The following is a 24,455-nucleotide window of genomic DNA, read 5'->3' as shown; positions in this document are numbered from 1 at the left end:
TCAGAGGATTAAGTATGAACCCACCTAGAGTCTCATCACTTATGCTCTGCCCCCCAGACATCTCAGGGTAGCTGGGGAAGGCCCTGGGACGGCTCGTGGAAGGAGGTTTCTCCAGCTAGGACAGTGACGGGCTGCATGGTGATAGTCATTCTCCACCACCAGTGTGCAGCAGCAGCATCTGGAATGCTTATTTAAAATGCAGAATCCTGGGCCCCATGTCCCAGAGTTTCTGAGTCCCAAGATCCAAGGAGGAATGGCTGGCTCAGGATTCTGAGTTTCTAACAAGCATGTGGGTGACCTAAGATCTCTGATGAAGTGGAATAAGGGAGCCTAAACACGATACAGTCCTGGATTCAAATCCCACCCCTGTCACTTATTTGCACTATGACTTGGGGCAAGTCACCAAGCCTTTCTAGATGTCAATTCTGTTGGTAAAATGAGGCTATAATAACATCTACCACTTAAGAAACAAGACCTATTTTTTCAGAGTGTTTATTGCATGTTGTAAACATTGGTTGAGCAAATGGGATAGAAGTTCATTGCCAATCCAGAAACCCTGGGGGGATTCTCCATCATGGCTCCATCCACCATGTACCTCTCAACCACTCAGTCACAAATCTCATGAATCCTACCTCCTGAAACACCTTAGACCTGTCCGCTTTTCTCTATCCCCACAGTCTCCACGCTAGTTCAAAGCAGCACGTTCCTCCACCTGGCTATCGCACAGCTCCCTCTCTAGCTCCCTGTTTCTACCCTTGCCTCCCCCATTCTTGCTTCCCAGGGCAGCCACCCTAAGCGGGTAAGGCAAAGCCTTTGCTTCAAGCTCCAGCTCTCAAGAATGCCGTATGAGTCTGAAAACAATTCCTCTGGCCCTCTACACCTACTTCTAAGCCTCTTTTCAGCCTCTAACCCTACACTCAGGATATTCTGAACTTGTTTCAGATTCTTTTAGTGAATATCAGTTTCTCTTGCCGCCGGGATGTCGCACAAAGTGTGTTTGCTGTGTCTGAAACAGCCACCCCATCCTGACCCTGTCTCTAAACACACATCCTTCACCTACTACGCATCTTTCATGTTTCAGCTGAAATGTCCTTCACTCAGGGCCAGACATAGCTATCCCCGTCACATGTGCTCTGGCAACTCTGTCTTCTGTTCTGCTGGGATGACTTCATGCCCGCCTCCACCACTAAACTAGCTCCAAGAGAACACAGACCTCTGTCGATTGCTGTAGCACCCGCAGTAATAGAGTCTACGTTCAGAGAACGGCTGAATGAATGAATGAATGATAGATTGAATGAATAAAAGAGCAGAAGGCCCTGGTCGAAGGATGTGTTGCGGATAGGCCCCCCCTTGAAGTGCCTAAACTCGAGGTTAGGGTCTGGAGGCGCCTGGAGAAAAGATAGCCACGTGGGGGCGTCCCTGGGAGCGTACGGGCCACAGGGGGGCGCCCTCAGCTCATTGTATGCGACCGGCCCCTCTTCGGACTCCGGTTCGGCTACTAAAAGCCAATGGGAAACAGGAGGCGGGGTTTCCGTCTGATTGACAGCATCGCTCCGCCCAATCTAATTCATCTTTTTCTTGGCTCCGCCCACCCCAGGCTTCGGAGACCCTGAAGGTGTGCCTGATGGAGGCGCCGCCAACTGAACTCCAGCGGAGAGCTCCTGAGGACGAAGCCGCGCTCCTGGCGGTCTGTGAGTGGGCGGCCCGAGGCTAGGGGCGGGGCCAAGGCGCTGACAGGCAGGAGGTCGCTCCCGCCCCTCTCGCCCAGAGCGGCAGCGCCGGCGCTGGGGACAGCAGAAGTGAGTACGTGAGCGGCGCTGCAAGAACCCTGCTCGGACCCCGGACGGCGCGCGCACCCGGAGCCCCGGATCCGAGTCGGGCCCGCGGCAGACCGCCGGATAACTGTGCCCCCGAACTACCACCACTTGCGCCCTCCCGCCCCGGCCCGCCTCCCGGAGTTCTCCAGCTCCGAGCTCTCCAGCGCCCGGGATCCTCCTGGACCGGTCCGTCCAGATTCCCGCGGGTCCGACCTGCCTGCATCCCCCAGCATCGCCAGGCTCGGGCCGCCGCCTGGGTCTCGGAGCCGCCCGCCTGGATCGCACCCTCTCCTTGCCCGGATCTCCTGGGACCGTACGCGAGCGTTCCTCGGAGCCCGCGAAGCGGACCCTTCCCCGGGTGCCCGCAGCCCCGCCGGCGCGGCCCGGCGCGGCCCGGCTCGGCTCCCGGAGCCCGCCCCGGCCATGGCCCGAGCCCGCCCGCCGCCGCCACCGCCGCCGCCGCCGGGGCTCCTGCCGCTGCTCCCTCCGCTGCTGCTGCTGCCGCTGCTGCTGCCCGCCGGCTGCCGGGCGCTGGAAGGTGAGCGGCGTCGGGGGGCGCATCCGAGGCTTACGGTGGCCGGGGTCGCCCGAGCGTAGGCCGGAGAGGACCCGCGCTGTGGGTCAGATGCGGGCTGGGCGCACGTCGGAGGAGGTTCCGTCACCCGCGCCGCTCCGGGGGCCGGAGGATGGGGTGGGGAGATCGCCCCCGTAGCCGCCTCGCAGGCTCCAGCTGGCCCAGAGGCCCGCGGTACGTGAGTCGTGGATCTCGGGCAGCTCGACTCGGGTTGAGCGTCCCCGAAAGTCACAGAACCGCTGTGAGCTCATGGGGGAGAGCCCGGCACTCACCGCAGAGGAGCGGAGCCCTAAGCTGCCCGGGGAGGCGAGGAAGTGTGGGCGACCCACCGGGCGAGGCGGGGGGCCTCCGAGAATGCCGCGGGGCTGTGGCGGGTGGGGGCGAAGCGGGACTCCCAGGCTGGGGGGCGGCGTTGGTTAGGAACCCGTTGGAGTCGACTGTGAGAGGTGTGAGTGCGTGCACCCTGCTTTGTCAGGGGATGGCTGCGGGGGTGGAGAGGCGGGGGCCTGTTATTGTTTATGGTTTATGGAGCGCCAGTTACACACGAGGTGCTGCCCCCAAGGGCAGTGCGCGCTGCTCTGCGGCTCTCCGCCTTTTAGCAGGACATGGGAATGTTCGGGTCTTCGTTGGACCCCCGAAGTTCAGGGATTTGCCCCATTTGGCGGTGGGGAAAGGCCGAGTTCCTCAGTAGGTTGTGTGAAATCGATCCAGACGGTGCTGAGCGGGTGGCTCCAACTTCCAAACGACTGTACTTGGGGGAACAGGATGCTGTTGGCCTTGGTGGGAGAGCTCACACACATGTGGCCACTTGACAGGAGCCTGCGGGAGAGAGAGGCACTGACACTGGTCACAGACAATAGACACACGCACACACACAGGGTTTCCTAAAAATTTGGAGCCATTAAAGGAGAGAAGACCTTAATCTATCTGGAGGGTAGGACACCACAGAAATTTGCGGGACATTGGAATATAGACAGTACTTAGTTTTGGTGTCTTTAACAGCACGTCTAGTCACTTTCTTAGTACAGGAACAAAATAGGAATTCTGTGTAGCTTGGTTTGTTTGTATGTTCACAACTGGTAAACTTAAAGGAAAAAGGGCACAGTTCCGAGAGAAAGGCATCTTCTGGTGCTTTCCAGTTTTCTCTCTGGGAAACGTTCCTACAAACCCCCAACCCCTTTTATCTCGGAGCCCACCGGCCACCGGCGCTGACAGGCCGGTTCACACGGGTGGACACATGCAAATCCCAGCAGAGACACTGAGGTCGCGCCCACATGTGTGTGATAGGATCTCAGGCGTGAGAAACCAGTGTGGGGCTTTGTTGTTGATTGCCTCAAGGGTGTGAGCCAGGGAGCCTGTTGGAGTTCTCAGGTCTGTGTCTCTGTGTCTTAGCCCAGGAGGGGCCACACAGGCACAGGTGCTTATGGGACTCTGTGTATGCTAGGCACGGGACCCTCCTTGTCAGGTGTGGTGGGTGCTGCTGCTGACAGTGGGGTGGCGGGGATGTGGTTTGGGTCTGGGGAGCAAGGACTGCCTAAAGAGGCTCACTCCTTCCTTCCTTTTTTCCTCCTCTGCACTCCTCACAATCTGCTAGACCCTCAGCGGCAGGCCATAGCTGGGAGCTTGGCATCCAGGCCTTGGGGCCGAGGAGCTGAGGGGCTGACTGGGCTGACTGGAGGGCCCATGAGCAGTAGCAGCACAGGAAAGAGCAGGCAGCAGGGCCCCAACTTTGTCCTTCCTTCCCCCTCACCCCAGCTGTGTTTGGGGCTACTCCCTGACTGGGTAGGTGGTGGCTGGGAGGCCAGGCCAGTGTGGGGTGCCTTCCGTGTGTGGCTTTTACCAGTTCCTTTACTTCTGTCATATCTCAGACCTTAGGGTTTTCAGTGTGTGTGCTCAAGAATGAAAGGAAAAAGAGATACTTTGGGGCATGGAGCCCCACACAGAAGTATGCCTCCCCACTCAGTTCTCCCTCATATTGAGATGCGATAGTGGTAGTACCCACTATCTTAGAGTCATAGTGAAGATTGAGTCCTTAATGTGTGTACTTAGCACACAGCCATTATTATTCAGGGATTAAGTGCTATTATAATTATCTTGGGGTCTGCCCCCTGAGCAGGGGCAGAAGTGAAGCTGGTGTGTGCCTTACCTGCTGGAGAGAGGTTAGAGGAAGGGGTTGGGGGGGTGATGGGGGAAGATTGATCTGAAGAGCAAGTTGTTGCCTCTTCCATCTCCCTTCAGCTCTGGGAGCAATGGGATTGGGATGGGATGAGAACTGGGTCCGGGGCAGCTGTCTGTGTCCTGCCCATCCCCCAGCCATGTCTGGAGCTTGAAGGGTGAGGTGGGAAGACTTGGTGGTCCTGGGCTAGGGCCATGGGGCGGGGCTAGTTAGGAGCTTCCCTACTCCCAAGCTTTACAGGCAGGGGGTGTAGGCTCCAGCCTTCCATTTGGCTTTGCCAGGATTTGGCTTGCCCTGGGCCTAGGGGAGCCTTTTGGCTCTCCACATCTGGGGGCTTTTATACTTAGAGCCAGGAGTCTTGAGTTGTGCGTACTGTTTTGTCATGGATGCCCTGGTTAGGTGCTGTCTAGCACCTGGTTGCTCTTCCTCCCTACACACTTGGGGTCCCCCAAGGCAGCATCCAAGGACCTCATCAGTTTTCCGTGAGGATGGAGCCAGGGTCCTTGCTTGTCCTTCTTGGTTGAAAAAACTCGCCTCCCTTTGCCCTCTGATTGCTTCCCTCCCCATGCAAACACAGACCAATTTTGCCCTCAGATTTACCCTCAGTCATAGGGAAACAGAGCCACCTTTTTGCCCACTCTCCCTTCGAGTAGCGTCTCCCAGTCCCCCGAGCCAAGATCCTTCTCCCCTCCAGGACCACGAACCGGAAGGCGAGCAGACCAGGAACAGGCGTGGGAAGGGGAAGGATGTCTGGTCCGTGGGACACTTACACGTGGGACCGGGGAGAGGTCTGCTGAGAGCCTACCCTTTTGAGGGGGAGACCTGGTTGCCAGGTGTGAGAGGTGGGGACCGCTGCAGAGCACGTGGGGTGCAAGGGAAGGAGGTAGCATGTGTGTCCCTCTCTCTCTCAGAGGCGGCAGTGGTGACCCCCGAGGAGGTGCTCCCTGAGAGGGCACGCCAGGCCTGGGATTTCTGGGGCTGGCTCACACATCGAGTCGCCTCTGGCGGCCCCCACCCCATCCCTGTCTGTCACGAGCTGGCACCTCAGAGCAGCCGCTGAAGGACAGTGGCAGGTATTTGGGGGAACCAGTTTGCTTGTCACTGCCTTCCCTTCAGCCAGGGCTGCTGCCACCACCGGCTCTGTGGCCTCAGCGGCAGGGAGCTAGAGCCTAAGCTGCCGTGGGCAAGGCAAGGCCTCCGCCACCCGGCCTTACACTAATTAAACAGCATGAAGAGGCTGAATCACCAGGCCTGCATAGTTTGAAAATTGTAGCCCTGCCTGTTGTGCTGAGTCAAACTGGTTTGTCGGGATTGGGCAGCTGGGGAGGTGGGGGGGGTGGCGGTGGGGGGGACTCGGTACAGCTGGGCACCTGATGGGGTGGGAGAGGGCCCCTGCCCCTAGGGGCTGCCTTGGCCCCAGATGTCCTCTTGCCTCCTGCCTCCAGACCCCTGGCCAGACCCACTGTGGCTGGGATGCCGGCGAAGGGCTAGCTGTCCGTCTGTCCCGGGTCCCAGCTGGCTGGCTGACAAGGCCAGGGCTAGGGTGGGGGCATGGACGAACGTGGAGGCATCTGGGCTCCTTGCTCTGTGCTTTCTCCTCCCTTCTCCCTCTCAGGTTTATTTAATTATAAATCCCCACGATCTGAGGGGTGGAATGGAAAACAAAATGTGTTCTCTGTTTTGAGATGCTCCCCTCCCCTCCACCCCAGCATCGAGGGCCATGGGCAGAGAAAGGGAGAGGTAACTTGGGGTGAGTTAGGCTTTTCTAGGTCCCATAGCAACCCTCCCCCCAACCCAGGCTCCCTTCTTCCTCTGGCTGACCACCCTGAGTGTGCGGCTTGGTATATCATGTATGTCTACTTACATACAGGGTAGGGGCAAGCAGGGAGAAGATGGGACAGATCCCTTGGGTTGGTTGGCCGAGGTGAGGAGCCCCTCAAGGAGGAGGGGGACAAACTCAGGGCTGGCATGGGGTTTTCTCCCTCTCTTTGCAGGCAGGGCTATGCGCCTCCTTGTCCAGGCTCTGCCCCTCTCTCCACCTGCCTGGGAGCGTGACCTTCTCCACTCCCATCAAGTCCCTCATCTGGAGCTTGGGCTTCTTGCTTTTGTCTCAGGGGTTTTTTGATTTCCTGGGTCTCACGGACCCAGAGCAGTGTGTTCTCTGTGACTTGGGGTACTGTGGAGTCTGGCAGCCCCGTAAAGCTGTGTGGACTTGGCCCTTTACCGGGATTGGTGGCTGGCTCCCAGCTACACCTGGGCTGCCCAGGGAGGCTGTCAGACACAGACTGGGGGCTCTTCTTGCTGGGTACCCAACATATGTATGGAAGGGTTGCCCAAAGCTCCTGGGGCTAAAAGTCTCTTCGTGATGCCGCCCCCGCCCCGCTGCAGGGGCTCAGTGCTGGGGACAGTGCCATTGTGCTGGCAGGGCGGTACCTGGGGAGGCCACACCCAGCCACACCCAGAACCATCTTCATGCCCCTGTCCTGCCCCCAGCCCTGTGACTTGGACTGGTGACAGCTCCCGCCTGGGCCAGGGCCATAGATAGCAGGTCTGGGGTTTGCTCCTTCCCTGCACCTCTGGCCAAGACTGGTCTAGTCCCTCTCCCTTCTTAGCAGACGCTGCCTTCTCCTGGCCCTTCCTCCACCCCACCTGGAGACTCAGCTCACAGAAAGAACATGCTTGGTGTGTGTGTGTGTGTGTGTGTGTGTGTGTTGCGTGTGTGTGGAGGATGGGCCTTGGAGGCTTTATCCAAACTGTAGGTGCTGGCCTCAGCGCTGTCTGCGAGCTCCCAGGGCACGTATGAGTATGCGGCCCAGGCTCATGTGTGGTTGCGTGAGAGCACGTCATTGCGTCTGTATGGAGAAGCTGGTGTTTGCATTTGCACTTGACTACACTCAAGACTGTCACTCGAGGCTGGCAATCGTGTGCAGTTGGGTGTGTAAGGAGAACGCACCGTTCGGTGTGCGTGCCCTCCGTACGCAGATGTCTCTGGAAATCCGCACACGTGAAGACTGTAAGAGTGTTTGCCTAAGGCAAACCAAATCTGTGTAAAGGAGGGCTTCACTGTATGTGAGTGTCTGAGGAAGACAGATCTGTTTGTACCATATGCGTCTGTGTGTCTGAAAAAGACAGACCATGGCTGATTATGAAGCTGTGTGTGTGTGTGTGTGTGTGTGTGTGTGTGTGTGTGTGTTTGCGGGCGGCTGTGGCTTTGTGTGTTTTGTCCACCACATGTGTTGACCTGTCATTCTTTGGCCCCCACGGCAGAGAATGAGCCCAGCCATGGAGAACTGGGGAGTGCTCGTGTGTGTGATTTGCGCCACGTGTCCGTTCTCTGTGGCCCTTTGGAAACCCAAAAGGGGTGCTGGTTTACTTCTGCACATTGAAGCTCCATCCTGGAAAGCCCCCAGGCCTGCTGTCCACTCCCCTGCTCACTTTGGAAGGGCCGGTGGGGTTTCTGGCCCGACAGAGCCCGGTACCGGAGAGTGGCTGCCGGCCTTTTGGTCTCCCTCCAGCAGCCACATGGGGGAGAGAGGAGGATGGGGGTGTGATTGGCAGCTGGGGAGTTTGGAGATTGCTCTCTCAGTCCTCTCTTGTCCTTACCTCCGGTACCTCATATACTTCACCCCAGCTTGCGTCCGCATACGCGTGTGCGGCACACATGTAGCCGAGGAAAGGTGGGCTCTGTTGGGTTGGGTCTGTCTCTCCCAGTGCCACACAGATGGATTCTGGGACCCCTCTGTGCCCTTCCTGAGGCTGGGACACAAGCACCTCAGGGTCTACCTCTTGCTGAAGGGAGCAGTCCCCTCCCCTTCCCCAGAGAGCAAGCCCCCTCCCCACCAGGGTGACCGGAGCCCTTCCTCGGGCACACATGACTCGAAATCCAAGTCCTCTCCTCATTAATGGGAAAAATGTGCCGAGATTGAGCGATGGCCAAGGCTGAGCGATGGCCAAGCGCCGATCCCCGCCCCCTCCCTCTCCCGCTCCCCAGAAATTAAACAGAAATGAAGAGCCTCCCTCCACCCCGGCCCCCCCCTTCCCCCTCCCCATCATCCCCTCCCGCCCCTCCGAGCCCCACCGTCCTCTCAGAGCCAGCACAGGGCTTGTTTTAAACTGTGGAGGAATCTGGCTGGAGGGGGGAGGGGGCTGAATATTTGGGTTTAAACAGTTCCAGATGGGTTTGGCACAGGCTGAGCAGAAGGAAGTGAGGGAGAGGGAGGAGGGAGGCAGCTTGAGGGAGCGGTGGGAGCCCCTGCCTGCTCAGGCGGGCGGGTGGCGGGTGGCGGGCGGCGGGCAGCGGGCAGACAAGCAGGCGGACTGGCTGGCTGGCTGGCTGGCTTGGCGGGGAGGGGGTGCGCTTGGCTCTCCTGCCTCCAGGGACCGGAACGCTCTGGGCTGCTGGCTGAGGAAGAGGCTACTTGGAAACCTCCCTCTGTCTCTGTCTCCTTGGGCCTCCTTGTCTCTCCACCTCACCGTCTTTTGTAGTCCTCAACTGGTCACCGCACTGTCTGGTCCTCGCCAGGGGCTCTGCACATCCTTCCAGCTCTGAGCCTCCCACCGTCCGCCTCCGCGAGGCCCCTGCCCCACCACCTCTCTCCCTGCCTGTCTCTGGGCCCCTGCTTCTACCCATCTCTCCTTGCCTCCCGTAGACCCCTACCAGATGTCTGTGTGTGTCTGTTTGTGTGCCAGAGAGGCCTGTCGGGCCACTGACCCATGAGGCTGGGATGGCTCACCCTGCAACTGGGTCCTCCAGGGACCAGCCGTCTCTGATGGAAGAGGAGGGAACCTCCCCCCAACTTGGCCCTGCATGAGGGTCTGGGCCACAACCACCTTACCCGCCATCCTCAGCTCAGACCCAGAGCGCAGGAAATCAGTGAAGGCCATAAGCCTGGAATCTGGGGGGTTTGGGTCTTTCTCTTCCTGGGCTGCCCCAACCTGCCCTCTTCCAGCTCAGGGCAGAGAGGAAGTCTCCCAGGCTCTAAGAAAGGTGTTGGCATCCCTCTCCTTTCAGAGAGCAGAGTTGTCTAGCCAGAACCCTGAACCCGATTCCTTGGGGATTGAGTTTATGTCAGAAACATTAATGGGCCCCTCATATGGCTAAGCAGGGGGAAACAGATGAGAAACTGAAGCTTAGAATAGGATCAGTACTGTGACAAGGCTCCCAGCCCTGGATGCACAGAAGAAGGCATCTAACCTTAATTTGGTGGTTCAGGGAAGGCTTCCTGGAGGAGGCCAACCTGATGTCTCAAATCTCTGGTGTCTAACATTTCTGGAGATGTGGCTGCAGGCTCTTCTCCAGGGCAGGGTGGCTGAGAGCTGGGTTGGGACTTAAAGGTTACATATCTTTCTAGGCTTTCTCTGTTCTTCCTTTCTCTCTTCTTCCCTTTACACTGCAGTCAGAGTGCTCTGGTTAAGTGGTTAGCTATCAAGTCAGCTACCTTTCAACCCTTTACCCCAAGTCCTAGCAGTTTTACCTTAGGCCATATATTGACTTTATCTGAGCCTCAGTTTTCTCACCTATAAAAGGGGTGCACAACGCACCTTTATCCAAGGACTGTGGCAAGAACTGAACTAGCTCTCGAGGAGCTGGTCTGGGTCTTGGTGGCCCTCAGCCCAGCCTCAGAGAGTATCCGTGCCCCATCCCCCAGAGATGGTTGAGTGGGAGGCCGGCTGGGAGCAGGCTCTGCCCTGTAACTACCCATCCCTTCCCCTGGGCATATGTGATGCCAGGCCTTTGTGTTGAGAATGGAGTCAGGGGAGGCCTGGGCAGCAGGCTCTGAAGCACAGGGTCCTTTGTTCCAGGATAAAGGGCCTGCTACCCCTTTGTGTGGAGATTAGCCAGCCTGTAGGTGTGTGAACTGGGCCTGGCTTTTGCCTCTATGACCTCGGCTGGGGTCAGTAGTAGACACCCATCTCCAACAACATGATGGCTCAAATCTTTGGTGTCTGAAATTTCTGGGATGTGGCTGCAGGCTTTCTGCAGGGAAGGGTGGCTGAGAGCTTCGAGGACTTGGGGGTGGGGTGGGATGGGGTAGTGCCTGGTGGGAATCACTTCCTGGTATCCTGGCCTTTCTTGGACAACCTCCTTCTCCCCACCCTGAGCATGGCCTCTGACCTCTGTTCTTCTCTTTCTCCCCAGAAACCCTCATGGACACAAAGTGGGTGACATCAGAGTTGGCATGGACATCTCATCCAGAAAGTGGGGTAAGCCTTCCCCACCATGTCCCCTGAGTGTCGGGGGCCACTTCCTCCACCAGTGTTCATTCCCCTTGCCTCACCAGGGCTGGAGAAGGGCTGCCTCTGCCCCTTGCCTATCCTCTGCACCTGTCACCTTCCTTCTTTGCCTATGGGTGTTTCTCACCCTTTCAGCTTTCAGTCTGCCTGTGTCCTCCTCCCCACACATACCGTCTTTGTCCTGTTCTCCCTCTGCCCACCCCTCAGCCCACCTTCAGCCTGTCCCCATCCCTCTCCTGGCTGACAGTGCTTTGCTTGTCTTCTCTAACCATCTCCCTCCTTCCTGGGTCCCTGGGTAGGTCACTGGCTTGGGGACCAGGAAACCTTGGCTCCGGATCTTTAACTTGCTTTGTGACTTTTAGCAAGGCAGTTCACTTTTCTGGGCTTCTATTTCTTAGCGGTTAAATTCCTGTAGTTCTGACATTTCTAAAGTACTCTAATTAACCCCCCTAGATGGACTTCACAACCCCCCTGAGTTTTGAAACCCTGGGGTAGGATGGCATTCCAGGCTCTCATTCATCAGACCTGTCTGTGTGACCTTGGGCAAGTCTCTACTCCAGAGAGTCTTGGCTCCCTCTTCCATAGAATGGGGACAACAGGGCGCCTGGGTGGCTCAGTGGGTTAAGCCGCTGCCTTTGGCTCAGGTCATGGTCTCAGGGTCCTGGGATCGAGTCCCACATCGGGCTCTCTGCTCAGCAGGGAGCCTGCTTCCCTCTCTCTCTCTGCCAGCCTCTCTACCTACCTGTGATCTCTCTCTGTCAAATAAATAAATAAAATCTTTAAAAAAAAAAAAAAAAAAAAGAATGGGGACAACAGATATACCTTCTCATGGGGTTGCAGTGAAGGTTAAATGTGATGGTGACAGCTCGTGTTTATTGAACGTGTGCTCTGTATGGGACATTGTCACAGGCCCATTATATATATTAACCTGATTTGATTCCCTACTACGTCATTTACATCTAATCAGCCCTACTTAATAGACAGCAAAACTGAGGCATAAAGATAACAAATATTACAGCTGATAGTCCCATAGTCCTTATCAAATGCTCTCAGTTCTTTATTCACGTAAAGTCCCTTATTCCTCATATGTCTTTATTCTCGCCACGTTACAGATGGGGAAACTATGGTACAGGGAGGTTAAGTGACTTGACCCATAGTCACTGAGCAGGGACTGGGATTTGGACCCGTGTAGCCTGCATGCTCAGGCCAGTTCACCACAGACGCATCTCAGTGAAGCACATACGCATCTGGGCATGGCGTAGGCACCTGGCACTCATTCTGTCCTTTTCGCTTGGTCCCGGCACAGTGGGAAGAGGTGAGTGGCTACGATGAGGCCATGAACCCCATCCGCACATACCAGGTGTGCAACGTGCGGGAGTCCAGCCAGAACAACTGGCTTCGCACGGGCTTCATCTGGCGGCGGGAGGTGCAGCGCGTCTACGTGGAGCTCAAGTTCACTGTGCGTGACTGCAACAGTATCCCCAACATCCCTGGCTCCTGCAAAGAGACCTTCAACCTCTTCTACTACGAGGCTGACAGCGATGTGGCCTCGGCCTCCTCGCCCTTCTGGATGGAGAACCCCTACGTGAAGGTGGACACCATCGCGCCTGACGAGAGCTTCTCGCGGCTTGACACCGGCCGTGTCAATACCAAGGTGCGAAGCTTCGGGCCGCTCTCCAAGGCCGGCTTCTACTTGGCCTTCCAGGACCAGGGCGCCTGCATGTCACTCATCTCCGTGCGTGCCTTCTACAAGAAGTGTGCGTCCACCACCGCAGGCTTCGCCCTTTTCCCCGAGACCCTCACAGGGGCCGAGCCCACCTCTCTGGTCATCGCCCCCGGCACGTGCGTTGCCAATGCTGTGGAGGTGTCTGTGCCACTCAAGCTTTACTGCAACGGCGACGGGGAGTGGATGGTGCCTGTGGGTGCCTGCACCTGTGCCGCCGGCCACGAGCCAGCTGCCAAGGACTCCCAGTGCCGCCGTGAGTGGGGACTGGCCTGGGGGATGGGGGGGGTACTGGGGCCCAAGCCACGTACCAGCTGGGCCCCAGAGCTATGGGCACTCCCGCTTGGCCCTTTTACCTTGGTGTCTCTTCTCCTCCTTGAGAGGCCGAGTTGACAGCACAGAGATTGGGGGCCCGGTCCCTGAAGTCGGAGTCCTGATCTGTCACTTAGAACTGATGGAAACTTGGGCAGGTTACTTACTCTTCGAACCTTGGTTTCCTCGTGTGCTAGATGGGGACCATAGTGGTGATTCCTTTGTGGACTCGTAGGGATCTTAAGTGAGTTGATGCATGTGAAGCTCAGTGCCTGGCACATGGCAACACCATCACCACCGAAGTGTCAGCCATGACTCTCTTGGGAACCTGGGGATGCGTGGGGGACAGGGATTCTCTTGTCCTTACTTCATACAGGAGGAAATTAGGAGGCTTGTCTGCGGTGGCTTGCCAAGACTCCTAAGACCTTACAGCATACTAGACTTCTAGCTATAAAACCCAGTCACAAAGGGCTCTTATTTGAGCCTCATCACAATCTCATAAGGTAGAGTCCAGTTATCTCCCCAGTGCTACCAGTAAGGACGCAGGGTCTCTGAGAACAACAACAGTCAAGGTATCAGAGCAGGAAATGGGGGAGCTGGGGCTCTGGCCTTGTCCAGGGCTCTGCTGTGCAGGGCAAGATGCTGAGGGCCTTGCCTTCTATCCCTTCTGCCTTGGCACTTGTAGGGGTGGGGGCTGGCTAGGAGGCCTCACGTGGGGTGTTGTCATGGAAAGGTGAATAGTGCCTTGCCCGGCCCCTCTCCACTTCTCTATGGGAGCCTGCCCCAGACTTCCTCTTCCTAAGTGGAGAAAGGGGGTGGGGGTGATGAGCCTGACAGCCTGAAGAGGGGCTAACACTCTGCAGGTCCCTGGCAGGAAATGCATGCTGGTTCCCATAGCAACCGGCCTGGCCTGGCCTCTGCCCCCTCCCCCACTGGCTCGAAAGAGCTTGGGTGAACATCACCTTAGTGAGGGGAGATGTACCCCCCGGAGAAGAGCACAGCCCCAAGTCTGGGCACTCCACACTCTGGAGGACCTCCCCTGGGCCAGCCGTGTGTGGTTAGAGTGACCATATGCTTTCATGTGTCTGGGTCGTCCTGGCGTATGCTCATGATGATAATTCTTAGCAGCCCCTTTCACTCTCAAAATATTCCAGTTTGAATAATAAATTATACGGCTGTCAGAGATACACAGAACCCCACAGCCGACCACCGGGGGCCCTAGTGTAGATGGCAAGAGAGGACACTGAGGAGAAGGGATGTTCAGGCACTCAGCTCGGCCTTGCTTTGGGTCCTGGGGTGCCCCTTGTGGATGCTTTGAGGCCTCTGAACTCCTGGTGACCTCAGCCTTCCTGCCCGCTGTCTTTTTCCCCTTTTCTCACCCCTGCTCAGCCCCCCACCCCTGCCCAAGGGCAGGAAGGAGCTGCTCCCCTGCTCCTGGTGGGTGGGGAGAGAGGCTGGTCCTGGGAACAAGGTCCCACCTCTGGCTGTTCTGGGGTGGCCATGAGGGTCCGAGGGGTGATTTTTCTCAAGTTTCTGCAGGGCCGGGGGCAAACTGGCAGAGTAGAGGGTGCGGCCAGCCTGCCAGTGGTCTCTTCCCCACCCCTCCTCTTCCTTCCCTCTCCCTTCCGTGCCTCGACAAGTCCAGGCTGCCCAGGTGATGGGGCTGACGTCTTTGCCCGTGAGGCCCCGGGGTAGGGGTGGGGGCCCGGGGCGGGGAGGAATCCGCTGACGTGGGGTTTGCATGGGGCAAAAGGGCCTTTTGTAGCTGCACCGGGGTTAGGCAATCCCAGCAGAGCCCCCACTGTCTGGGAGGTAGAGGAGCCAGGAGCTGTGCTGGGGCAGGGCTAGATTCTCACCGATCTGAAGAGCATATCCATCGTCTTCTACCCCGCAGCCTGTCCCCCCGGGAGTTACAAGGCGAAGCAGGGAGAAGGGCCCTGCCTCTCCTGCCCCCCCAATAGCCGCACCACCTCGCCAGCAGCCAGCATCTGCACCTGCCACAGTAACTTCTACCGAGCGGATTCGGACTCTGCAGACAGTGCCTGTACCAGTAAGCGAACTCGTGGCCTCACTCAGCCCTGCTGCAGGCCTTCCCTCGGGGGAGCCGAGATGGTTGCTGTGAAGAGCTACTTTTCGGACAGGGAAGCTGAGGCTTGGGGAGGTTCTATGTGGTGTGCAGCATGGTGCAGCTGAGAAGCGACTGGCCCTGAGCCAGAGTCTAGGTCAGCCAGCTCAGCCTTTCCACCAACACCAAGTAAGCAGCCACTAGCTCCTAGCCAGGCATCCGGAGCCACTGGGGCCTGTGGCCCTTCCCTCCTTCCACTGTGTAGAACTGCTGTTCTCTTGGCCCAACCCCAACCATGGAGGGGGCCTCACATCTGTGGGGCAGCCTAGTGCCCTGCTTTCTCCCTGCTCTGGTCTTTGGTGTCAGACATTGTGCCAGGTGCCAGGGATGCAGAGGAGACTTAAGATACAGTCGCCATCCTAAAGGAGCTTGCAGCCTGGTGGGAGAAACAGGCAAAAACAGATAAAAGACCATATAATGTGCTAAGGGCCGGGCTGGAAGGATGCCCAGGAATTGTGTTACAGGGGTGCAGAGGACAGGAAGGAGAAGAGTTGAGGAAGTCTTCCAAGAAGTGGTGACATCTCGAGTTTGGCCTTGAAGGCTAAATCGAATCTTCCTAATGGAGAAGTGTAGGAAAGCTCTTATGCTTATTAAAGCAGAGACAAGAGTAAGGCCATAGGAAACTGCTTACTGGACACAGGAACTCCGAGTGGGAGGGCAGTGCTGAGGCCCTCGCTCACTGCCCTCTCCCTCTGCCTTCCCAACAGCTGTGCCATCTCCCCCCCGGGGTGTGATCTCCAACGTGAATGAGACCACACTGATCCTCGAGTGGAGCGAGCCCCGGGACCTGGGGGGCCGGGATGACCTCCTATACAACGTCATCTGCAAGAAGTGCCGCGGGGGCCCCGGGGCTGGGGGCACCTCAGCCTGCTCTCGCTGCGATGACAATGTGGAGTTTGTGCCTCGGCAGCTGGGACTGACTGAGCGCCGGGTCCACATCAGCCATCTGCTGGCTCACACACGCTACACCTTCGAGGTGCAAGCTGTCAACGGGGTCTCGGGCAAGAGCCCTCTGCCCCCCCGCTACGCGGCCGTGAATATCACCACCAACCAGGCCGGTGAGGAGGGGACGCAGGAGGGTAGGGCCTGGGTTGTTTCCTCCCACACAGAACTTCGGTTGCCCAGGGCCCGCCAGCGGACCACCGGGGGTCCCCTGGGCACCGGGTCCTGGGGAGCCCGTCGTGAGCCCCCGCCCATCTTCCCTCAGCCCCGTCCGAAGTGCCTACACTCCATCTCCACAGCAGTTCAGGCAGCAGCCTGACCCTGTCCTGGGCACCCCCAGAGCGGCCCAATGGAGTCATCCTGGACTATGAGATGAAGTACTTTGAGAAGGTCAGAGCCTTGAGGGGCAGGAGGAGGCCTTGGGGTGAGAAGAGGACCCCCAAATGGTGTCAGGGACCCTGGGGAGCCAGGTCTTAGGTCCTGGGGCAGCCACAGGTGGGCCCTGGTGGGTGGCTGCTGGGCCTCAGGGCCGCTGAGGTGCTTCATTCCTCTTGGTGTCGCAGAGTGAGGGCATTGCTTCCACGGTGACCAGCCAGAAGAACTCAGTGCAGCTGGACGGGCTGCGGCCTGAGGCCCGCTATGTGGTCCAGGTGCGAGCCCGCACCGTGGCCGGCTACGGGCAGTACAGCCGTCCGGCTGAGTTTGAGACCACAAGCGAGAGAGGTACGCACCCCACTGCTCCTGTTCCCGCCTGCCTCAGACTCTCCGTTTCTCCACTTACCCAGTCCCCTCCCTCCCGGTCTCCAGGCTCCGGCGCCCAGCAGCTCCAGGAGCAGCTTCCCCTCATCGTGGGGTCTGCCACGGCTGGGCTGGTCTTTGTGGTGGCTGTCGTGGTCATCGCTGTCGTCTGTCTCAGGTACTCCTGGGCCTGGCTTGTTGCCATGGGCTGGCGAGAGCTTCCCTGGAATACCCTAGAGCCCATGTGCCACAGAGGCCCTTGGTGGGCCCAGACCCTCTCCAGTCCACACCTCTCCAGTCCATGCCCTCTCCAGTCCATGCCCCTGGCCTGATCCCCGGCAGATCCCCTTGGGGACCGAGTCCACTGAGCCCTTTGCCCAGAGACCCAGGAGGCACCAGGTCCTCCCCAGCATGCCCTGCCCCTCCTGTGAGCCCAAGGGTGCCCTGAACAGAGGGAGCTGTTGGGCTTGTCTCAGGCTGCCCCCCCCACCGCCCCCTCCAGGAAGCAGCGGCACGGCTCTGACTCGGAGTATACAGAGAAGCTGCAGCAATACAGTAAGTTTCTCTCTTCATCCTGATACTGCCCATCGCAACCCCAAGTTCCCCTGGTTACTGCAGGGCTTAGAGATAGCCTTTGCCCTGCCTAGGATTTCATCCCTCATACTCCTATTCTGGATAGCCCTTCCTGCTTCCACTCAAGTGCCCTTTCCTGAGCCCCCACCTCCCTCCTGCCAGCCTCAGAGACGCATGAGAAGTGACCCCTTTCCTCAAAGGCAGCTAATCCTAGGAGAAAGACAAGATCTGTACACAGAAAAAAATGAGAAAACAGTTTGGTGTTAAGCTGGGTGTTCCTGTTACAAAGGGTGGTAAGAGTTCAGAAAAGAGGAAGCCTTCCTGGAGGAGGTGGCCTTGGACTGAGCTGAGCCAGGCAGGTTGAGCAGGGTTTAGAGAAGTGGGGGAGAGCATTCCTGGCTAGAGGAGCCTCTGGAAGGTAGTGGGTGGGGTGGGGAGAGTGCCCGACTGTGGGGGCAGTGAGAAGACTGGTTTGACAGCTGCCTGGGAGTGAGGCTGGGTGGTTGTGGCCAGTTCTCGAAGGGTCGTGAAACGCAGGCAGAGGAGTTTGGACTTGACTCCACCATAGGTAATCCGAAAGGCTCTCAAGCTGGGGAGTGATACAATGTGAGTATTGTTTTAGGGAGACAGGTATGCAGGATAGATTGGTGGGAAAAGTCCAGAGGCAGAGAGCCCAGCTGGGAGACTATTGCAATAGTCTGAGTGTTGAAGGCCTGGATAAGGTCAGGGGCAGTGGGAATGAGAGAGGGATGAATCCGAGAGATGTTTTGACATAGGGATGAGGGAGAAAGAAGAATAAGAATCCTAGGTATCTAGCCTTTATGGTCACTAGTTCTCATGGCGGGAACGGTGAGTGGGTGGGGAAGGAGCGAGTTGGGACTCCAGCAGGGAGGAATACGGAGCAGACTTAGGAGGGAGGGTGTGAAATGTTTTCCCATCAGGGACAGGGAAGGTGCAGTATCCCTCACTGTCCCCCACCCCAGGCCAAAACTCTGGCCCCTCTCATGCTCACGTTTTCTTCTTCTAGTTGCTCCTGGAATGAAGGTTTACATTGACCCTTTTACCTATGAGGACCCTAATGAGGCTGTGCGAGAATTTGCCAAGGAGATCGATGTATCCTGTGTCAAGATCGAGGAGGTGATAGGAGCTGGTGAGTCCCCTAGGGCACAGTGGGGAGGAGAGGCGGGGGAGGGGGGTGTTACCCCAGGGAGGGGCCGGCATGCATTGCATATAGAGCCAAACTCAGAAGCCACTTCCTACCTGTGCCCTGTGCCCTGCAGGGGAATTTGGGGAAGTGTGCCGGGGTCGGCTGAAACAGCCCGGCCGCAGGGAGGTGTTCGTGGCCATCAAGACGCTGAAGGTGGGCTACACCGAGAGGCAGAGGCGGGACTTCCTCAGCGAGGCGTCCATCATGGGTCAGTTTGACCACCCCAACATAATCCGACTAGAGGGCGTGGTTACTAAAAGCCGGCCGGTCATGATTCTCACCGAGTTCATGGAGAACTGCGCCCTGGACTCCTTCCTCCGGGTATGAGTCAGCCCCTAGCCCTCTCCCCCTTCCTACTCCAGAGAGCTGCCTTGGGTAGACCACCCCCTCCTGCAAGGCCAGACAGACCCTACCCTCTTCAGGTCTACAACTATTTACTGAGGTGGCCCGGTGCAGGGGATCAGCCAGGTTCTCAGAGCCAGAAAGACCGAAGTTCTTGTCCCGACTCTGCCCTCTACTGCCTGTGTGACTTCAGGCTTTACTTAACCTCTCTGAGTCTGAGCTGCCTTGGTTATAAAATGAGTGGTGAGAGCTCTTTGGATCCTTACCGGGGTTCATTAGGATGTTGTATACAGACATCTGCCACACAGTGGGCCGCTTACTTCCAGTGATCTCTACTCATAGTCACAGGGATAGGTGAGGCGTGGTCTCCGAGGACTTAGAGAGGGTAGGTGGAGGCACAGATGGGCGGGCACGAAGGTCTTGGGAGGGCCCTGGGCCAGTAGGGAGGTGATGGGCCCACCTGAGCCTACTTGTTGCTTCCAGCTCAACGATGGACAGTTCACAGTCATTCAGCTAGTGGGCATGCTTCGGGGCATTGCTGCCGGCATGAAGTACCTGTCCGAGATGAACTATGTGCACCGAGACCTGGCCGCCCGCAACATTCTGGTCAACAGCAACCTGGTCTGCAAAGTCTCAGACTTTGGCCTCTCCCGCTTCCTGGAGGATGATCCCTCCGATCCTACCTACACCAGCTCCCTGGTACAGGAAGCAGCTGGGAGGGAGACTGGGGGCGGGGCCGACCAGGCAGGGGTTTGGGGCTGGGGAGCAGCCCCGAGTCACAGGGTGAAGGGCGTGTGCCCCCCCCACCAGGGCGGGAAGATCCCCATTCGCTGGACTGCCCCAGAGGCCATAGCCTATCGGAAGTTCACCTCTGCTAGTGATGTCTGGAGCTATGGAATCGTCATGTGGGAGGTCATGAGCTATGGAGAGCGACCCTACTGGGACATGAGCAACCAGGATGTGAGTGGGGCCAGCCAGAGTGGCCGGGTAGGTGGGGGTCAGCTCGGGAGCAAGGTGGCAGCTCACTCGAGGTTTCCCTGTTCTCGCCTCAGGTCATCAATGCCGTCGAGCAGGATTACCGGCTGCCCCCACCCATGGACTGCCCCACAGCCCTGCACCAGCTCATGCTGGACTGCTGGGTGCGGGACCGGAACCTCAGGCCTAAATTCTCCCAGATTGTCAACACCCTGGACAAGCTCATCCGCAATGCTGCCAGCCTCAAGGTCATCGCCAGTGCCCAGTCTGGGTCAGTGTCTCTGCCTCTATTCCCACCCTGCTTCTGGAGATTGATTGATTTGTTTGAGAGAGAGAGAGAGAGCGCATACGTGAGCAGGGGGAGGGGCAGAGGGAGAGAGAGAAAGAGAGAATCCCAAACAGACTCCCTGCTGGTCGTAGAGCCCAACATAGGGCTTGACCCCACCAACCCAAGATCATAACCTGAGCCAAAATCAAGAGTCGGATGCCTGACCAACTGAGCCACCCAGGCACCCTGTGTTCCTACTCCTGCCCCTGCTTTCCTTGCCGTTAGGATTCACTGAGTCTCTCTTCTTGCCACAGCATGTCACAGCCCCTCCTGGACCGCACGGTCCCGGATTACACGACCTTTACGACAGTTGGTGACTGGCTAGATGCCATCAAGATGGGGCGCTACAAGGAGAGCTTTGTCAGTGCGGGATTTGCGACCTTTGACCTGGTGGCTCAGATGACTGCAGAGTGAGTGTGCCTCAGATTTGGAAGGGCTGGGCAGGGGCGCTGGGCAGGGGGCGCTGAGCAGGGCCCCGAGTCGGGGGCGGGAGGGAAAGGACTGACCATGCCCTTGGTCCGTCTGCAGAGACCTGCTCCGGATCGGGGTCACCTTGGCTGGCCATCAGAAGAAGATCCTCAGCAGTATCCAGGACATGCGGCTGCAGATGAACCAGACACTGCCCGTGCAGGTCTGACACCTGACCCCTACGGGGTGGGTGCCCCCCAAGGACTGTGCAGGGACTCTGACCAGCCGGCTGGACTTTTGGACTTTTGGATGCCTGGCCTTAGGCTGTGGCCCAGAAGATGGAAGTTTGGGGAAGGCCCAAACTGGGACTTCTCCTCCAGGCCTGTGCTCCCTCCCCAGGAAGTGTGCCCCAAACCTCTTCATATTGAAGATGGATTAGGAGAGGGGGTGATGACCCCTCCCCAAGCCCCTCAGGGCCCAGGCCTTCCTGCTCTCCAGTGGGGGATCTCCAGCACATCAGACTTCGCTGTTCTTCCGTGCTGGAGGTCCTGGTAGGGTCAGGTGGAGGATAAGCCTGGGTTCTATAGGGCCCAGCCCTGGCAGGGGTCTGGCCCCCCAGGTAGGCAGAGTAGTCCCTCCCTCAGGAACTGGAGGAGGGGACTCCGGGAATGGGGAAATGTGACACCCCATCCTGAAGCCAGCTGGCGCCTCCAGTTTGCACAGGGACTTGTTCTGGGGGCTGAGGGCCCTGCCCCACCCCCACCCTTGGTGCTGTCATAAAAGGGCAGGCAGGGGCAGGCTGAGGAGTAGCCCCTTGCCCCCCAGAGACTGACTCTCAGAGCCAGAGTTTGGATGTGTATGTGAGTGGGTTTGTGTGTGTGTGCGCGTGTGTGTGTGTATGTGTCTGTGCACGCACTGGCCTGCACAGAGAGCATGGGTGAGTGTGTAAAAGCTTGGCCCTGTGCCCTGCAGTGGGGCGAGCTGGGCCGTCAGCGGAATAAAGGCAATAAGATGATTCTCTTGACCCTTCTCTTTGCACCTCCCAAGGCGGGATTCCCTCATGCCCTCGAATTCACAGTCCCTCAGTGCCAGCCCCCTTCAGAATTCCTTGGAGTCTTTGGGAGACCAGATCCAGGTCTTTCTAGGTTCACCTTCCCTTTTGTGCTTCAGCGTTATTGCATCTAACTTCTGGGAAGTGGGCGGTGACAGGAGAGCCAGCTGCCCCAGAGTCCTTCCTGCCGAGGCCCAGGTGTTCCTGGGGTCAGGGCAGATGCTTCCCAGTCTGCTGGTGTTTTATGGAGTCCTTTCACACCCATTGTCTCTGAGGGAGCTGAAGGGGTGGGGGTCAAGTGACCTTGGGACACAAGGGCCAGGAGCCGACACTGGTGTTCAGATGCTGAGGCTAACCCCTTTGAGCAAGCATCAGCCCAGAAGTGCTGCTACTCTTCACAGAGCGCTTACTATGCTGCCGGCACTGGGCTAAAATGCTCCATTTATACATGGATCTTTTTTAATCTCACAACAACCAGCCAGGGACGGAAGTATTTTTATCTCTTTTTTACAGAGGAGGAAAGGGAGAGGTTAAGTAACTTGCCCAAAGTCGCTGAGCCAGTAAGTGAGGCCTGGGGCTGGGATTCCCACCCAGAGACTGCTTTGCACACTTGAAAGGTTCGGAGGATAAATAACAAGAACCAGGAAGAGGATTAGGAAAATAGCTTCTGGAAATGTCAAAGGAGAAATCATGGGGGGCCCTCAGAGTCCCCTTGGATACAGAAACACACCGGATTGGTTGGGGGCGGGGGTTGGGGGGCAAGTGCAGGCCTTTTCCCCTGTGTCAGGAGGGGCTCTCCAGGCTTTAAACCTTTTCTGGGCGTGGAACATGTCTCCGAGTACCAGCATACCCTAAATTAGAGGGTCTGGGCCGGCCCCGGTAGGGGGAGGGGCGTGGGCAAAGCCCCGTAGATCTCGAGGTTCACGCCTCCCGTCCCCGCACAGCTCCCAGTCATCTGGCAGAACAGAGTTCCTGGCGCGGGACGTAGCCCAGGGCTGGCGCCGCCGCAGGCCAGAAGGCGTGGGGCAGCTACTTCGGGCGCAAAGGAGCAGGCCTGTGCGGTCCGAGCTCGGAGGCTGTGGCTTAGTGCAGCGCCTGGGCAGCTGGGCTGTAGCCCTGCGAGCCGGGAGCGGGGGCAGAGGAGCGGATGGCGCGCGGGCCCCGGCGCGCTCACTGCCCTGCGGATGCGCGCTCCCGCGTCCCGCGTCTCCCGCCGCGCCCGCTCCTTAGTATTCCCCCTACAGAGCCCAGCGCCGCGCTGCAGGGGCTGGCCCGGGGGAGGGGCGCCCCGCCAGGCTCTGCCAGCAGCGCCCCCCGGGGCGGGGAGAGAGGGTAGGGAGGGGTGTGGGCCCGGGGCTCCTCCGCCGAGCCCTACTGCCTCGGCTGGGGACTGTTCCGGGCGGGGACGGTGCGCGGGTCCGAGGTGGCCTTGGGCCCAGGCGCCGGAGCTGTCAACGGCACGAGGTGTCGCGGGCGGCCGGGGGAGGGGACGAGGCGCTGAGTGGCGTCCTGCACACCCTGCGCCACATTCCCAGGCCGAAGGTTCAGATAAAGAGGAGGGGTGCTCCAAGCGCCTGCTCAAGTGGTCACTTCCTGCTCCTGAGGCTCCGAGGTGAGGGAGGGCCGGTGGCGCGAGGCTCCTCCACTGACCCCCTCAGCCCCCCTACTCCGTCACGTTAACATTGTTAGTGGGAGTCTGGGATGGGGGCTCCCCCGAAGGGGTAAGGAATCACCACCTACTGGGTCCGGAGGGCGGGATGCTGGACGTCGAGTGCCCTGGGAGGAGTGCCCACCCCTTCAGCGGCACAGAGGTGGCACTTGGTGTGTGTGCCCCAGGGTGAAAGTTTCGAGGGAGGTCTTGAATCCAGAAATCCGGGCGGGGTAGGTAAGGTATTCTGTTGGCTGTGCCCTGTGCAGCTCATCGCAGGTACCTCCTCCAAGTGTGTTCGGATTTGTATTCCCCTGAGTGCACACCTCTCTCCTTTCACTTAAAAACTGGAACAGTAGACAGGGGCACACTACACTTACCCACACCATACCCACAGCAGGTCCCCAAGTCTCCTTCATTCAGTTTCACAGATTCACACATCCTCCATCTCAAGACCCTCCTGTCCCAACCACTCAACCTACACAGGCTAGAGCTTCCATGACTGAGAAGAGGTGGGGGAAAGGATTCAAAGACCAGAAGCACTAAAACCACCCCCTTCTTGAAGGCACCCCATTCTTGAAGGTGCATTCCTACCTGGGCCACCTAACCCAGCCAACCTGTGTCTCAGTGGGGTTTGGGATGAGTCCTCAAGACCTCTGAGCAGGAGTGCAAGGAGGGGTGGGAAGTGGTTAGTGCAGAGAAAGAATGAGGGTACTCAGGAGAGGTCTGGCTTTTCTGCGGGCAGATCAGGAATGAGAGGTAGCGAGGTCTTAATCTGCCCAGTCTTAATTACACACTCGTGGGGGCAGAAATTAGATCTTCTGAGTTAGTGCTTAAAGAGGGAAGCCAGTGGAGGGTAGGGGGTGGTTTTGAGGCTGGGGGAGGAGCAGCTCTGGCAAACCTCCCTTTATGCCATCTGCCCCAGAGGGGAAGTTGCAGCCCCAAATGACCCATTTCATGCTCTTCGCTGTGCCTAAACTCAGAGAGTACAGACAGTTAGGGAAAGTAAGCTGCTCTAGGCTTCCTCAGCACTTGACAGTATCCCACTCCTCCAGGGTGGCCCCAGGGAGAGGGACCTGGGCAGCAGCCCCTAGATCTAAGCCAGTGTGGCCAGACTGAATTAGAACCTGGGGTGACGAGGGGGTAGTGAGTGGGAAGGGCTGCAGATTTAGAGTCAAAGCCCAGCTTCCTAGTCTGTGACCTTGGACAGGTTGACTTCTCTGTGCCTCAGTGCCCTCCTCTGTAAGAAGGTATAGTAATCATTCCAACTTCACAAGATTGT

At 58.2% G+C, this 24,455-nt stretch overlaps 1 protein-coding gene across 1 annotated transcript; it reads left to right on the top strand.

The window, feature by feature from the left end:
- The first annotated feature begins 2,221 nt into the window (after window positions 1–2,221).
- Window positions 2,222–20,817, top strand: EPHB3 (EPH receptor B3). Its single transcript, XM_032338629.1, has 16 exons — window positions 2,222–2,355; window positions 10,707–10,771; window positions 12,108–12,780; window positions 14,731–14,886; window positions 15,669–16,019; window positions 16,169–16,293; window positions 16,467–16,626; window positions 16,711–16,819; window positions 17,144–17,196; window positions 18,242–18,364; window positions 18,495–18,742; window positions 19,247–19,462; window positions 19,574–19,723; window positions 19,816–20,009; window positions 20,321–20,476; window positions 20,595–20,817. Exons 1-16 carry the CDS (start codon window positions 2,241–2,243, stop codon window positions 20,701–20,703), a joined length of 3,003 nt encoding a protein of 1,000 aa, XP_032194520.1. The 5' UTR covers window positions 2,222–2,240; the 3' UTR covers window positions 20,704–20,817.
- The last annotated feature ends 3,638 nt before the right edge of the window (window positions 20,818–24,455 follow it).

Source organism: Mustela erminea, chromosome 1, assembly GCF_009829155.1.
Source record: "Mustela erminea isolate mMusErm1 chromosome 1, mMusErm1.Pri, whole genome shotgun sequence".
Classification (NCBI taxonomy): Eukaryota; Metazoa; Chordata; class Mammalia; order Carnivora; family Mustelidae; genus Mustela; species Mustela erminea.
This window is presented reverse-complemented; position numbering and strand designations above follow the sequence as displayed.

Excerpts from the sequence above, each read along its gene's own strand:
- EPHB3 (XM_032338629.1), top strand. The coding sequence starts at position 2,241 with ATGGCCCGAGCCCGCCCGCCGCCGCCACCGCCGCCGCCGCCGGGGCTC. Across the intron at positions 16,020-16,168 it reads TATCACCACCAACCAGGCCG|CCCCGTCCGAAGTGCCTACA; the intron begins GTGAGGAGGGGA and ends ATCTTCCCTCAG. Across the intron at positions 16,627-16,710 it reads TGAGACCACAAGCGAGAGAG|GCTCCGGCGCCCAGCAGCTC; the intron begins GTACGCACCCCA and ends CCCGGTCTCCAG.